Genomic DNA, 12,823 nt, shown 5'->3' with positions numbered 1-12,823 from the left:
TACACAGGCCATCCTAGAGAAGTCATCAATGAATAACACAAAGTATCTACTTCCACTTAAGGATTCAATCTTCATAGGACCACACACATTTATGTGGATCAACTGCAACTTGTCACTAGCTCTCCAAGCCTGGTCTGATGGAAAGGATAGTCTGCTAAGTTTGCCAAGCTGGCAGGCTGTGCAAGGATACTTCTTTTCTTCTATTTCAGGTAAGTCTAAGACCATGTCTCTATTCCTAAATTCTTTGAGACCTAAGTAGTGGAAATGGCCAAGTCTTTTGTGCCAAAGTTCAAACTCTTCAGACCTACTGATCAATGTATAATTTTCAGACTTTTTCCACTCTACCGGGAAGCTCTTTCCCAGCATTTTCACATTCATTAGCTCATTTCCCTCATTGTCTAGTATGATGCATGATTGGTTTTGAAAATGCAAGGTATAATTCTTTTCTAGCATTTGTCATACACTCAATAAGTTTTGCGTAATTTCTGGTACATATAAAACACTTGAGATAACTTTGATACCTGATTGTGTTAGGATAGCAACATCTCCAATTCCTTTGGCTTTCACATATTCTTCATTCCCAATTCTGACTTTGGGGCTGTAAGTCTTGTCACGCCTTATGAAATTCTGCAAATTGATTGCCATGTGGTTAGTGCAGCCACTGTCTATCAGCCACACTTCACTGCTGGTCTGAACTGTGTAACATGAGGCTACAAACAATTGTTCAGACTCACTGCCATGCTATTGATCCTTTGTAGATTGAGCTTGATGCGGTGGCTGTGTACCTTTGTTCTTGCACACCTTCTCAATATGGCCAAATTGTTTGCCCCTTCTTCTTACAGTGAGGACATAGTGGATAGCTCCTTGTTCCACTTGATTTTCCCCACTGTCCAATGGTTTTTTCTTTCCCTTTCTTGTCTCCGACATACCTTCTATTATTCCTCTACACATTCCTTCCTTTTTAAGCTGCCATCATAGCACCTTCATTAGTGTCCTCCTACCTCATTAATCTTCTTCGTTCTTGAGCCTGCAGTGCATGGACTAACTCTGTGAGGCTAATTTGTAACAGGTCCTTGGAGTATTCTAAAGAGGAAATCTTGGATTCAAACCTCTCGGGTAAGCTTACTAGCACCTTTTCAACAATCATCTTATCACTCATTTCTACTCCAAGTAGCCTGATCTTATTAACCATGCTCATAAGCCTATCCGCATATTTTTTCACTTTCTCAACTTCCTGCGTTCTCAACATCTCAAATTCTCTCCTCAAGTTCATCACTTGCATGTTCCTTGTTGTATCACTTCCCATGAACTCCTCTCTCAATTTATCCCATGCTTCTTTTGCTATTTCACACGCCATTATCCTTGTAAACACAAGGTCTGTCATTGCCAAATGTATGTGAGATAGAGCCTTTGGAGCCTTTGACATTTCTTCTTCATACAGCCTCATTTGATTCAGAGTGGGGTTTGGACCCAACTGCGGAGGTTGTTTCCCTTCCTCAACATACTGCCAAAGCCCCTGCCCTCTTAGATATGCTTTCATTCTAACAGCCCAAATATGGTATTGGTCACCATTGAACACTGGCGGTGGAAGGGAGGCTGACTGAGCTGCCATGAACACAAGTTAGTTTGGGACAGATTTGTTCTTTAAGGAGGCTGGAGGTTGATGATGAATTCAAGGTCAGTTTTTGAGTTTATATGGAGGTCTGGTAAGTTGGCTCTGATATCATTTTGTTGGTTTAGAGAGCCGAAGTGTGCAAAGGAAAGAAAAAATTAGAAGAGTGCAAACTGCTCCCTTTTTATTATGCAAACCAAATACATAATATAACATTTCATCAGCTCACTGTTACAACTGCTACGGCAGTGAGCTTTTTACATGATCAAAGCTAAACCACACAATTTGAACAAACATAAGACAATTAAGAGACATAAAGCCTCACATTCAGCTGCATTCACCTAAATACATCATAACACAAAAAGTTACCATGCTGCCCCTAAGCTACTGCTCCCAGCACAGCACAATGCACTTCTCTTCATTAGCACCAAAAATTAACTTCAAACTTCAGTCCTTGAACATTGCATTTCCAGCAAAGCATCATGACTTCATCAGTTATCTTTATGTTTTCCTTTCAATTCTGTTCTTAGAGTTCTTGCTACCTTACCGTTCTATCATTTCATTTTATTAATACAAAGTGCAAAGTATATTCAGATTTGTGCTTGACTTGTTGTGTTCTTTGTGTTGTGGAGTTGTGGTTGAGTTTTGGGGATTCCTAACAGTTACATATTAGCTTTACACTAGATGTGTACAGAAAGAATAAATAATCAGAAATCAATTCGCATTCAAAGCTGAATTCTCCACTAATGAATGGAAGACTCTACCATCTTAGATGTTGAATTATTTGTTGAGTCATCACTTGCTCCAATAACAAGTATCAATTAATAACAAGTATCAATTAATTAGTTTAACAGACTGCAGAAGGTTTATTTAGATCTTGAACATGTCATTGCTCAAAAGTGATGCCCATGTGTGGCTATGAAATCTTCAATATAATTGGTTCTAGACATACGAGCTAATTGAGAAAGGTGATATGGACAGAACACGAATGCTGCAGATGAAAATAACGCATTAACAACACCAAGTCGACGAGTCAAAGAGCAGAGAGGGAGAATTTAATCACTGTATATGAACAGTCATAATGATTACATGCTTAATTTAAACAAGAATCTGAAACAACTTTGTTAAAAAACCCTATTATCAACAGTCAAAATGATTACAGGTTTGTTCACTTAATTTTTTTTCTAGAATCCTATAGATGGAGGCTTGCAATGGCTGAAACAACTTCGGCCATGGCTCGGAATTTCCGCCTTTCCTTTAGAAGCATTTTTGCAAATTCAAGAGCTTGTTGTTCACAAGCTGCTCTTTTTCTGGCATCCTTAATTGATTCAAAATCCTCAACATGGGCCACACCCACAATCCTCCTAACAATCAAAAAATAAAAATATCATCATCAGACATAGATTTGACAAGTAGAATGCCAATAATGTTTCGAAAAGAAAAAAAAATTTATTAATGTTTCAGTACCAATCCTGAAAGTTTAAACTAACAAGAAATATTCTAACTATAATATTTTAACTCTTAACATATTCCTTTGAATTTATCTTACCTTATCATTTTGGCAGCACCAAATCCAAGGGTGTCGTGGAACAGATCTTTCATAAATTTTTGTTGAACAAGCTGCTGAATCTCAGGATTATTATAAATTTCTGGAATGTATGCCTCACCAGAGCCACCTTTATGTTGATCCCAAAGTGCCGTGAATTTTTTGTGGAACAGAGTCCAAGTCTCTTCAAGTGTCCTCAAAATCCATTCCTTATAACTCTGCAAGACAATGCCAACTTCAGAAATGACCCTTAAAAGTCATAAAAAAAAAAAAACTAATTGAAAAATCTCAAAAGTGCCAAACATTAATGGTATGCATCACACTCTAGTTTATCTGCAAAATTCCAGAACTAAATTATAACTGACATACTTTGCGGTCATTCCTTTGATTAGCATGTCCATCTTGGGCAAAATAGGCCAAAATCAAGTTTCCAAGAAAAGCTCCAATATCAAAACCCATTGGGCCATAAAATGCAAATTCTGGATCTATAACTTGAGTTGAATCAAGAGTAACCATTACAGAGCCAGTGTGGAGATCCCCATGTATGAGAGCTTGAGCTCTTTCACAGAACCTACAGAAATGGAAGCTCTGATATAACTATATTGGAATTGCCACATATTGTGGAAAGAAAACTAGTACATAGAAAGAAGTAGTACTTGGATTTCAACTCAGCAATTTCAATCTTCAAATAATTATCCTCCCTCACAGCCTCCACATCTCGATCAAGATAAGGAGAAGTCCAATGGTTATATTGAGATACTCTGTAGGGGTCAGAAAAAACAACACGCGCAGTATGATTGCATAACTCTACATTCCCACAAAATTCAGCGACTGCATCAATCATTCAAGTAAGCTCATTAGCATCCCACTGGAAATTAAGTGCGTAAATTGTGAATTAAGATATAAGTTACGTAATGATTCTTACCAGCTCGTTTATGCTCCATGGTAGAACGGTACAGAAGAGATGTGCAGAAAAGAGTTTTTGCCATATATTCTGATATGTGTTCTGCGAGCAATGGATACTCAATTCCTGCAATCAGCCCTTTCCTCAGGATAATATATGGAGGCTCCAAGAATCGCATTCCGATCAAAGACATCGGACGATCAAAATGATAGACTTCAGGAACATGATCAGGGCACAGCTGGCGGTGCTCTTTCAACGCCAATGCCTCAAAATAGGCTCGCTCCCTTGTCATTGGCCATGATTCACCTATACATCGAATGTATTCGAGTGCCTGCGCATCCACAAGCGAATTACAAAGGTTAGCTCAACAGTTGACACTATGAATTATATCAAGACAGAAGGAATTATATTTGAAGTACCTGCTTGATGACTATAGAACCAGAAGTGCCGACAACGATATAAACGAAATTGAGGTTGCCATCTCCGACTTCTTTGATGGTCAAGTCATCAAACTCGTTACCAATTTTGGAGGACAAAGAGGACGTGTCTTTGATATACTCTATCAGAAGTTTCTCGTCGAGTGGTCTGAACTCCGTGAAGGCCATCTGTTGTGGTTATTAGTGGTTTTGGCAGACAGTGAGGAGATAAACAATGAAGTTGCAGGCTTTTTAAGGAAACAATGAAACACACATGATTAATGATGGTTTGGTCACGACACCGAGCGAATGTGGGCGCGGAGAAGGCGAAATGTCAACTGTGGAGGCGCCAAGGTTCAATGAATGCGGACGCGATTTTATTGATATTCAAAGAGTAAACGATTTTTTTCCACCCGAACGATGGCCTAATGAAGCACGCATGGACTTTTAAAATTACACTTTGCTATCTAAACTACTAAATTTTATTATATTTAATTATGAAGTCGAAGATACCCTTTTCTCTTTTTCTTCTCTACTCAGCCTCTTCCGTTGCTGGAGGCCAAAAAAAAAGGTAATTACACCACCACCAGCACCAAAGCCACCCCCTCAATATTTTTTCTTCTCATCGTCTCTTCCGTTTCTCAGCCGCAACAACACATCCCAAATATCTAATATATGAATTGTAAATATCTGAGTTACAAGGATTCTCAATTATCTCTAAGTAAATGCAATTCAATAGATTATCTCTTCTTCGTATTAAATTTCTCCTTCTAAGGCTTAAATGTCACCTCTGCAATGAGTAATACTAGGCATACAAACAAATCTTATAAAGATTTCTATACAAACTGATGTGATAGAAAATGAATGAAAGAATGAATATAAAAAGTCAAATTAATCCTATTAACTATTCCATTCATTTTCTATCAATTTTCTATCATATCAGTTTATGTAAAAATCTTCGTAAGATTTGTTTGTATGTCTAGCATTATAGCTATGCATTCACCACCCATTCTATCCACCTAGCTCATTTATACAATATGGTTGCCGAGAAATTCATTTACGAGATTGATGAAGAAATCATTATGATCAAGAGGAAAAAGGAAAACACAACGCAATCAGTTTTTCTACAAAGAAAATTCCATTAAGTTTATTAAAATCAAGCAAAGTTTAGATAATTCAAAAAACAACATATTGACCCCTATTACAAAACTGTGTTTGTTGTCTTTAGGGTGGATATGGGAAGTAAAAGGGGGGGGGGGGGGGGGGGGGGGGGGGGGGGGGGTTGGGGGGGGTTGGTTGGGGGTGGTTGGAGTTAGCGGTGTTTAAAGAGAGAAAGAATGCGAAGAGAGAAAAAGAAAGAAGAAAAGAAAAAAAGAAGAAAGCGGCTTGGTGCGATTGAGAAGGAAAGAGATGAGAAAGAAAAAAGATTGTTGGAGTAAGTCGTTGATTAACTCACTTTAGTGTATTTTACCCATTTTAAATGGGGCAGAATATACCAAGTTGACTAAAAGATTTCCAATTAAACCATATCAAACTCAAGTGCAGAAAGTAAAGAACACAGTCATATACATGGTTTGGCTAAAATTCACTTTTAGCCTACATCCATGGGACTTGTCCAGATCAAAGTAATCCACTAAGTTAAAAACACATTACAAGATAAGTTTAAAGTTATCTAAGATACAGTAAAAAGAACTTCATGTTCAACTTTACAATTAGCACCACACTTTAATCCTTAATGTATAGCAACTCCTTGGACCTTCTTCATGTCGGGACACACCTGAGAACAGCTTGTGAACCACCAAGCTTCACGCACTGACGCCACGCACCAACATCAACAAAGGAACCACATTCCAAGAGCCATCAAGTCAATGAGTGAAACGATAAGGTTTGGCACAAATGGAAATGAACCTATGAACCTTAAGAGAAAGAATACTCTAAAAAATTTAGAGTATAATAAAATAAAAGATCAAAAGGTTAGATTCAACATACGCAGAAAGGATGTTATATAGTGTAGGGTTTCTTGCTCAAACATTAGTGCCACATCAGCCAACAAGAGGCGACCCATGTTTGTCCAAATAAGGAAAGTATTCCTCTTTGGTTTGGACCACAGAACAAATCGGGAAAATAGACTTTATTCCTTAGGACCAGTTAAGGATATATGACACATGTAAAAGGTCCTAAAAAGTTAGAGGCAAAGATAAACAATATCTTTTTCACTTTTTCAAATATGCAACTTGTGCTGGGTTGCAAATATCTGAAGCGAGAGTGTAAGCACAAATTGTTGTGCACACACACTCAAAACGAAACAAGCCAAGACACAAGTCTGCAACCAATGTACACACGGAATAGTTGTGCACACACACTATAAAAGAAACAAGCCAAATCATAAGATTGGCAACCAGTGTGCACACATAACTATGTGCACCAACTTATAAATTGACAAATCTGAATATTCCACATTCTCCCCCTTTGTCAAACTTTGAACAAAAACATAAACAGAATATGATCAAGAGCAAACATGTTTCAATCAATGTAACACCCCATTGAGGTACGATTTAAATTATGTTGTATAGCCCTTAGTTAAATTTTGTTAGAATTATTTTAAGAGAATATGAAGAAAATCCTTAAATTTGCATTAAGGGTAAAATAGTCTTTTCACTCAAAACTAGTTTTTTGTGGGGAGTGAAAAGAGATAGAAAATCATAGAGAATTCAAATAAGTGAAGGCATTTTGGTAATTGACTAAGGGATATTTTCTATTAACTTTCTGTTGTATGTCACAGCCTCATCTTACCGGAGGCACGGCTGAGTGGAGATCACAAAGCACCCACCCACTCTTGTGACTTTATCATTCTGTTCCTCTCTTCTTTCTATTTTCTCATTCTTTCTCACTTGAATTCAGGGCCTCATCTTACCGGAGGCACGGCCGGGTGGAGTTCACAAAGCACCAACCCATTCTTAGATTTTTCTCATTCTCTTACTTTAGAGTAGCCATTCACAAAGTCTCTACTCTTTCTCAAACTACTTCTTAATGCACAATTAATGCATAAGGATGGTTCATGCTTAAAGTTTCTTACTAATGCACTTATGAAATGCACAATGCATTGCATCAGATAGTCATTCTGCACAGGTCACACTCAAGAAGACTAACTTGAGTTATATACATTAGATGATACGGTTTTGGTCTCGTTTTAAAGCTTAGAACAGGGTTCAACTTTTATGTTTGGTCTAAACCCAGTTCAATCTGTAAGATGCCTAAAAATCACTTAGAAAGTCACGTCTGTGACAGGGCAGTTTGGTAACATGTTTTCACTTAGGCATTTCATCAAACTTAGTTGTGCACAAACAAACCCTAATTCAATTATCATTCTATTTATTTCTCAAACCATCCAAAATGAGAGAAAAACTCTCTTGTAGCATCACATACCTACATGGCAAACACACCCTCCAAAAAAATTTCTCCAACTTCCATTTCAACCCATCATCAAATCATCACAATATTTCTCATATTCAAATATATCCAACAATAAGCATATACATCATACATATCATCTCAATTTCTCTAATCACAACATATGCATATTTAAATAAATCTCTACTCACTTGAATTCTTAAATTTTAGCTTGAGTTGGATTTTGAGTGGATTTACTTACCTTGTTCTTGAGTAGTCTCTCCTAAACTCTCTACTCTTGTTGGATTCCAATCTTCTCTTAACCTTAAGCATAAAATTCATAAGAACTCAACATTTACAACAATAATCATAGTAAGGTATGAATCCTTACCTTTGATGCCTTAAATCAAAACCCTATGAAAATCTACTCAAGAGCCCTCAAATTCCTTGGAAAAGTGAATGAAAATTTGAGAGAAAAAGGAGGAGGTGTGGGATGGTATGAACGAAATAAGGTTTTCAAACCCTTAACATTTTAGTTTATAAACTCACTTTCCCATTTGCCCTTACTCTTTCCTAGAAATTCCATCTTTGTCCCTTGAAAGCAATTCCATTGTGAAAGAGAAACAGAAAAAGAAAATAATGAAGGAGAAGAGTGAAAGGAAAGAATTAAGAGAAAGAGTTACGGGGATAGACGAGTAGAGGATTTACTTACTGAGCATTATTTTGTGCTCACCCCGTTGTTTATCTTTGTGTTTACAGGATCTAGGTGAGGACGCGGTCGGATGGGCGTTGGCAAGCGAGGAGCAATAGCTACACTGTCCACTGTTTTTGATAACTTTTACAAATGATACCTTACTTTGTATAAAGAATGATTATATGTATTCAAAGAGTCAATTCTACAATAATTGATTGGCTCTAGGGCATCTACTCTAACAGAAAGAACTTCGATGCAACATCGAGTTGGTTTATAATTCTTTATCTGACCCAAGAGTTTATCGCCGTGGCGAAGAAAGAACTTCACCGTGGCAAAGTTTTTTGAACTATTCTGAATTTATGAAATTGCCCTCCGCTTGCTTCCTTGCTTGAATCTTCAATCTTTATTGATCTCCAATAGGACAAGCTTCATAGTTCTTCAAATCCCCTTCAGACTTCCTTGAATCTTGAGATTCGCTTGCTTCTGGGTCCAGAAAATCAATTCTGCTTAGTATTTGCTCTAACTGCAAGTTTTTGCCTAAAACATAAAATATATGGAATTAAGTTGCAATTCAGGCACAAATGAAAGAAGAAGTATCCAAAATTCGGCCAAAAAGCCTAGATAAAACAGTGTAATCCTGGGATTATCAAATACCCCCAAACTTAAGACATGCTCGTCCCCAAGAATCAGGTACAAAATTTGACTAAAAGAGAACAACTACCACCTCAACACTCAGTTTGCTCTGAAAACTCTAGGTTCACTGCACTACTTTCTTAGGTTTGAAATTACAAGAGATAAGTCTCATCTGCACATAAACCAGGCAAAGTACGCAAAAGACTTACTGGTTAAAACCAAAATGCTGGATTGGAATCCTTGCACTACTCCCATGGCTGTTGGCACTAAATTAGCTCTTGAAGACAGTGAACCATTTGAGAATCCAGCTCTGTATCGGAGTACCGTTGGTGCACTTCAGTATCTCACGTTGTCCAGGCTTGATATCTCCTTCTCAGTCAACAAATTGAGTCAGTTTTTTAAGGCTTTAACACAGTTGCACTGGCAAGCCTGTAAAAGGCTTCTTTGGTATATCAAAGGAACCTTAAACTATGGAGTATTATACAGTCCTAATAACAGATTTAATCTAATCTACTATATAGATGCTGACTGGGCTTGCAATCCTTCAGATAGACGTTCTACCAGTGGGTGCTGTGTGTATCTTAGATCTAATCTGATTCAATGGAATTCCAGGAAGTAAAAGGTGGTAGCGTTATCCTCCACTGAAGTAGAATATAGAGCCTTAGCTCAAGGTTTCACTGAGTTAGCATGGTTTTGTAGTCTGTTTTCTGAAATTGGGCTGCCACTACCAAAGGTTCCTATCATCTGGTGTGATAATCAAAGTATCAAATCGCTGGCTTCAAACCCTGTCTTTCACGATAGAACAAAACATATTGAGCTGGATACTCATTATGTCCGGGAGCAGGTTACCTCCAACAAGCTCAAAGTGTAGTTTGTTCCTACTGAACATCAAACGGCCGATATATTTACTAAAGCCCTATCAACTTCCAGATTTAAACTACTTCGTGAAAAACTCAATGTTAAACCACCTCTTGCTGTGCATGGAACTTATGGCTTAGTGACTTCTACGTCTTGAGTAGTTCGTGAAGTGCAGCAAACAGTGTGTTCGTGATATGCAGCGAACAACGAGCAATAAGTGTTTGTGTGTTCGTAGCGAGCAGCGAGTTTTCATGTATTCGTAAAATGGAAAGAGTTTTCATGTGTTCGCTTTCATGTGTTCGTGAAGTGTAGTGAACAGTGTGTTCGTGAAGCGCAGCGAACAACAAGCAATAAGTGTTCATGTGTTCGTAGCGAGCAGCGAGTTTTCGTGTGTTCGTGAAATGGAGCGAGTTTTCATGTGCTCGTAAAGTTCAACGAGTTTTTCATATGTTCGTGAAGTGCAGCAAACAGCGAGCAATAAGTGTTCGGGTGTTCTATTACTTGTTAATCAGTTGAGAAGGTTTTGTTGAAGAAGGGATGTTAGAATGTAATGAAAAAACATAATGAAGAAGTAAAGAAGTGTGAGGTAAAGAAGTGTAGACGTTTTGTTGATGAAGGGATGTTAGGAAGTAATGAAATCTGATCATTGATTGTACATGACGTGTCAGGGAGTTAGTTTTATTTCTGTTACAGTGCACATGCAAAATACATGCAGTGCAAATTTATATATAAAACACTTTACGCATGTATCATAAGTAATCATCATCAATAATACAGATCTGAATTTTCTCTCTCTTTTGCTCTATTTTTCCTGCGTTTTCTGTTAGTGTTCTAAGTGAAACCACATCTGAGTTTTTTTTTTTTTTTTTTTGGTTGCGGTCGGCAAACGTTTTCTTCTAAATCTCTGGTTTGCTCCTTCTGGTTTATCGACTGTTTCTAGAATTTTTTGGTGAAACCTCATCGAATCTGTGATTTCTGGCGTCTTCTATGCTTTTTCGACTTTTTCTGGATCTTTCTGGCGCAACCTCGATTGCTTCTGTTATTTTTGATGACTTTTGGCTCCTCTTCTGTTATTTTCGGCGACTTCTGGATTTGTTTCGGCCTTGTTATTTTTTATGACTTCTCCTCTGGTTTCTCTTTGTTCATCTAGTTTCTCTTATTCATCTCAGTTTTCTTTGGTTGTTGCTAAGTGGCTGGTTTTTCTCTTCTTTGGTTGTTGGCTAAGTGGCTGGTTTTTTCTTCTCTGGTTGTTTCCGATTGGGATGATTTTGTATTGTTTGGGATTTACTTGTTTGTGGATTGAAACCCGCGTTATTATTCCAATGCCTTAAGGTATGAAATTACTTTCAAGTAATTTTCTTTTTGAATGGAAGGGTAAAATGGTCAATTTACATGTATTTCGAGATGTGACCATTATTAGTGTAAGGGGTGATGTCATTGAAGATAAATGAGGGTAGAATGGTCATAAAGTTGATTGATATGGTTAAATGGGTAAACAGTAACCAAGGGTATAATGGTCTTTCATACAAAACCATATGATTAAGTGTCCAAAAAAGTGCACCAAGGGTAAATTAGTCATTCACCAATGGGATTGCTTAAGGATAAGTGTTTCAAAGAAGTCAAATGGCATTAAATGAGTGCTTATCTTTATGTTGTGGTGGAAATGACCAAACGCCCTATATGAAAAATTGCCAAATGACCTTTTATCTAACTTTTATTGACCAATCACATAGAGTATCAATGGAATGAATATTTACAAGGTTTAAAAAGAGAGTAGTCGGCCTTGGAGACCCCAAATATATCTTTCTTCTTCATCTCTCAAATCCACCATAAAAGCCACTAATCCAAGCTTTTATTCTCAAATTTTCTTAGGATTTCAAGTGATTTTCAAAGGAGATCACCATCCACCCTTAAAGAACTTGAATTTCAGGGTTAAAGGTGAGTTTCAAACCCTAGTTTTTCTGAATTTTTGGTTAAAAGAGAAATTCATAAGTGGTTGTGTGGGTAAGGTAGAAAGGTGAAATTTTGGAGCCAAGGAGGAGTATCTTTGTGCTTGAATACTAAGGTAAGGAAAAAATCTCCTTATGACTACAATTGATAACACCTAGGGTTATGAAACTTACATTATTTTGTTAATATGAGTGTGATGCTATGTTTTGGTATGAGTTGTTTAGATGGGTGTGTGATTGATGTATGTGTGCATATGGAGGATGATTATGCCATAAGAGATTGTAGTTGGACGATGTTTTGGCACTTTTGGTTCTGTAAAAAGGGAGGTTTTATGGCCTTTTATAATTAGAATGATATGGCAAATAATATCAATGTGCAAATGAAGTGACATGGTTAAAAGAAATAGAATTCGGATTTGGCTGTTTTAAGACTTATACTGTACATGCTTCACGAATCAGTCATAACTGAAGTTATAGAAGTCTGATTGAGTTGATTCTTGAAGTGTTAAAAAGTTGAGAAACAGACCTAAAACGTTTATGTTTTAGCCAAAAATAAATTCGAATTAGAAGATAATGGAAAAATTGCTTGAAAGTAACGAACTGTATGGCATCCACTTCTTAATGGAAATTCCATTTGTTTCTAATTCTAGAAACCCTGATAATTACTACTGAAATTCTTTCTTTGTATGAGAAATTGAATGAATTAAGTAAGAATTTTAGTAGGAGAATATAGTATGATTGAGCATGGAATATGTAGTCCATATGTTTGCATTCATAATGGTAATGCATATAGTTATTTAGTTGTCTTATGAAAATTTATG

At 37.0% G+C, this 12,823-nt stretch overlaps 3 protein-coding genes across 3 annotated transcripts; 1 reads left to right on the top strand and 2 right to left on the bottom strand.

Annotated features, from left to right (window-relative positions):
- Positions 1-997: 997 nt before the first annotated feature.
- LOC116120452 lies at positions 998-1,612 on the bottom strand. Its single transcript, XM_031406398.1, has one exon. The coding sequence runs from the start codon at positions 1,610-1,612 to the stop codon at positions 998-1,000; it is 615 nt and encodes a 204-aa protein (XP_031262258.1).
- A 1,192-nt stretch (positions 1,613-2,804) lies between these two features.
- On the bottom strand, positions 2,805-4,667 carry LOC116120450 (methylthioribose kinase-like). The gene is made up of 6 exons (XM_031406397.1): positions 4,482-4,667; positions 4,084-4,393; positions 3,815-3,989; positions 3,528-3,729; positions 3,162-3,376; positions 2,805-2,976 (listed from the first exon to the last, which is right to left on the bottom strand). The coding sequence occupies exons 1-6, from the start codon at positions 4,665-4,667 to the stop codon at positions 2,805-2,807; spliced, it is 1,260 nt and encodes a 419-aa protein (XP_031262257.1).
- Positions 4,668-9,448: 4,781 nt separating this feature from the next.
- LOC116120449 (uncharacterized mitochondrial protein AtMg00810-like) lies at positions 9,449-9,814 on the top strand. Its single transcript, XM_031406396.1, has one exon. It carries the CDS (start codon positions 9,449-9,451, stop codon positions 9,812-9,814), a length of 366 nt encoding a protein of 121 aa, XP_031262256.1.
- The last annotated feature ends 3,009 nt before the right edge of the window (positions 9,815-12,823 follow it).

Source organism: Pistacia vera, unplaced genomic scaffold (genome assembly GCF_008641045.1).
Source record: "Pistacia vera cultivar Batoury unplaced genomic scaffold, PisVer_v2 Contig935, whole genome shotgun sequence".
In the NCBI taxonomy this organism is placed as follows: domain Eukaryota; kingdom Viridiplantae; phylum Streptophyta; class Magnoliopsida; order Sapindales; family Anacardiaceae; genus Pistacia; species Pistacia vera.
This window is presented reverse-complemented; position numbering and strand designations above follow the sequence as displayed.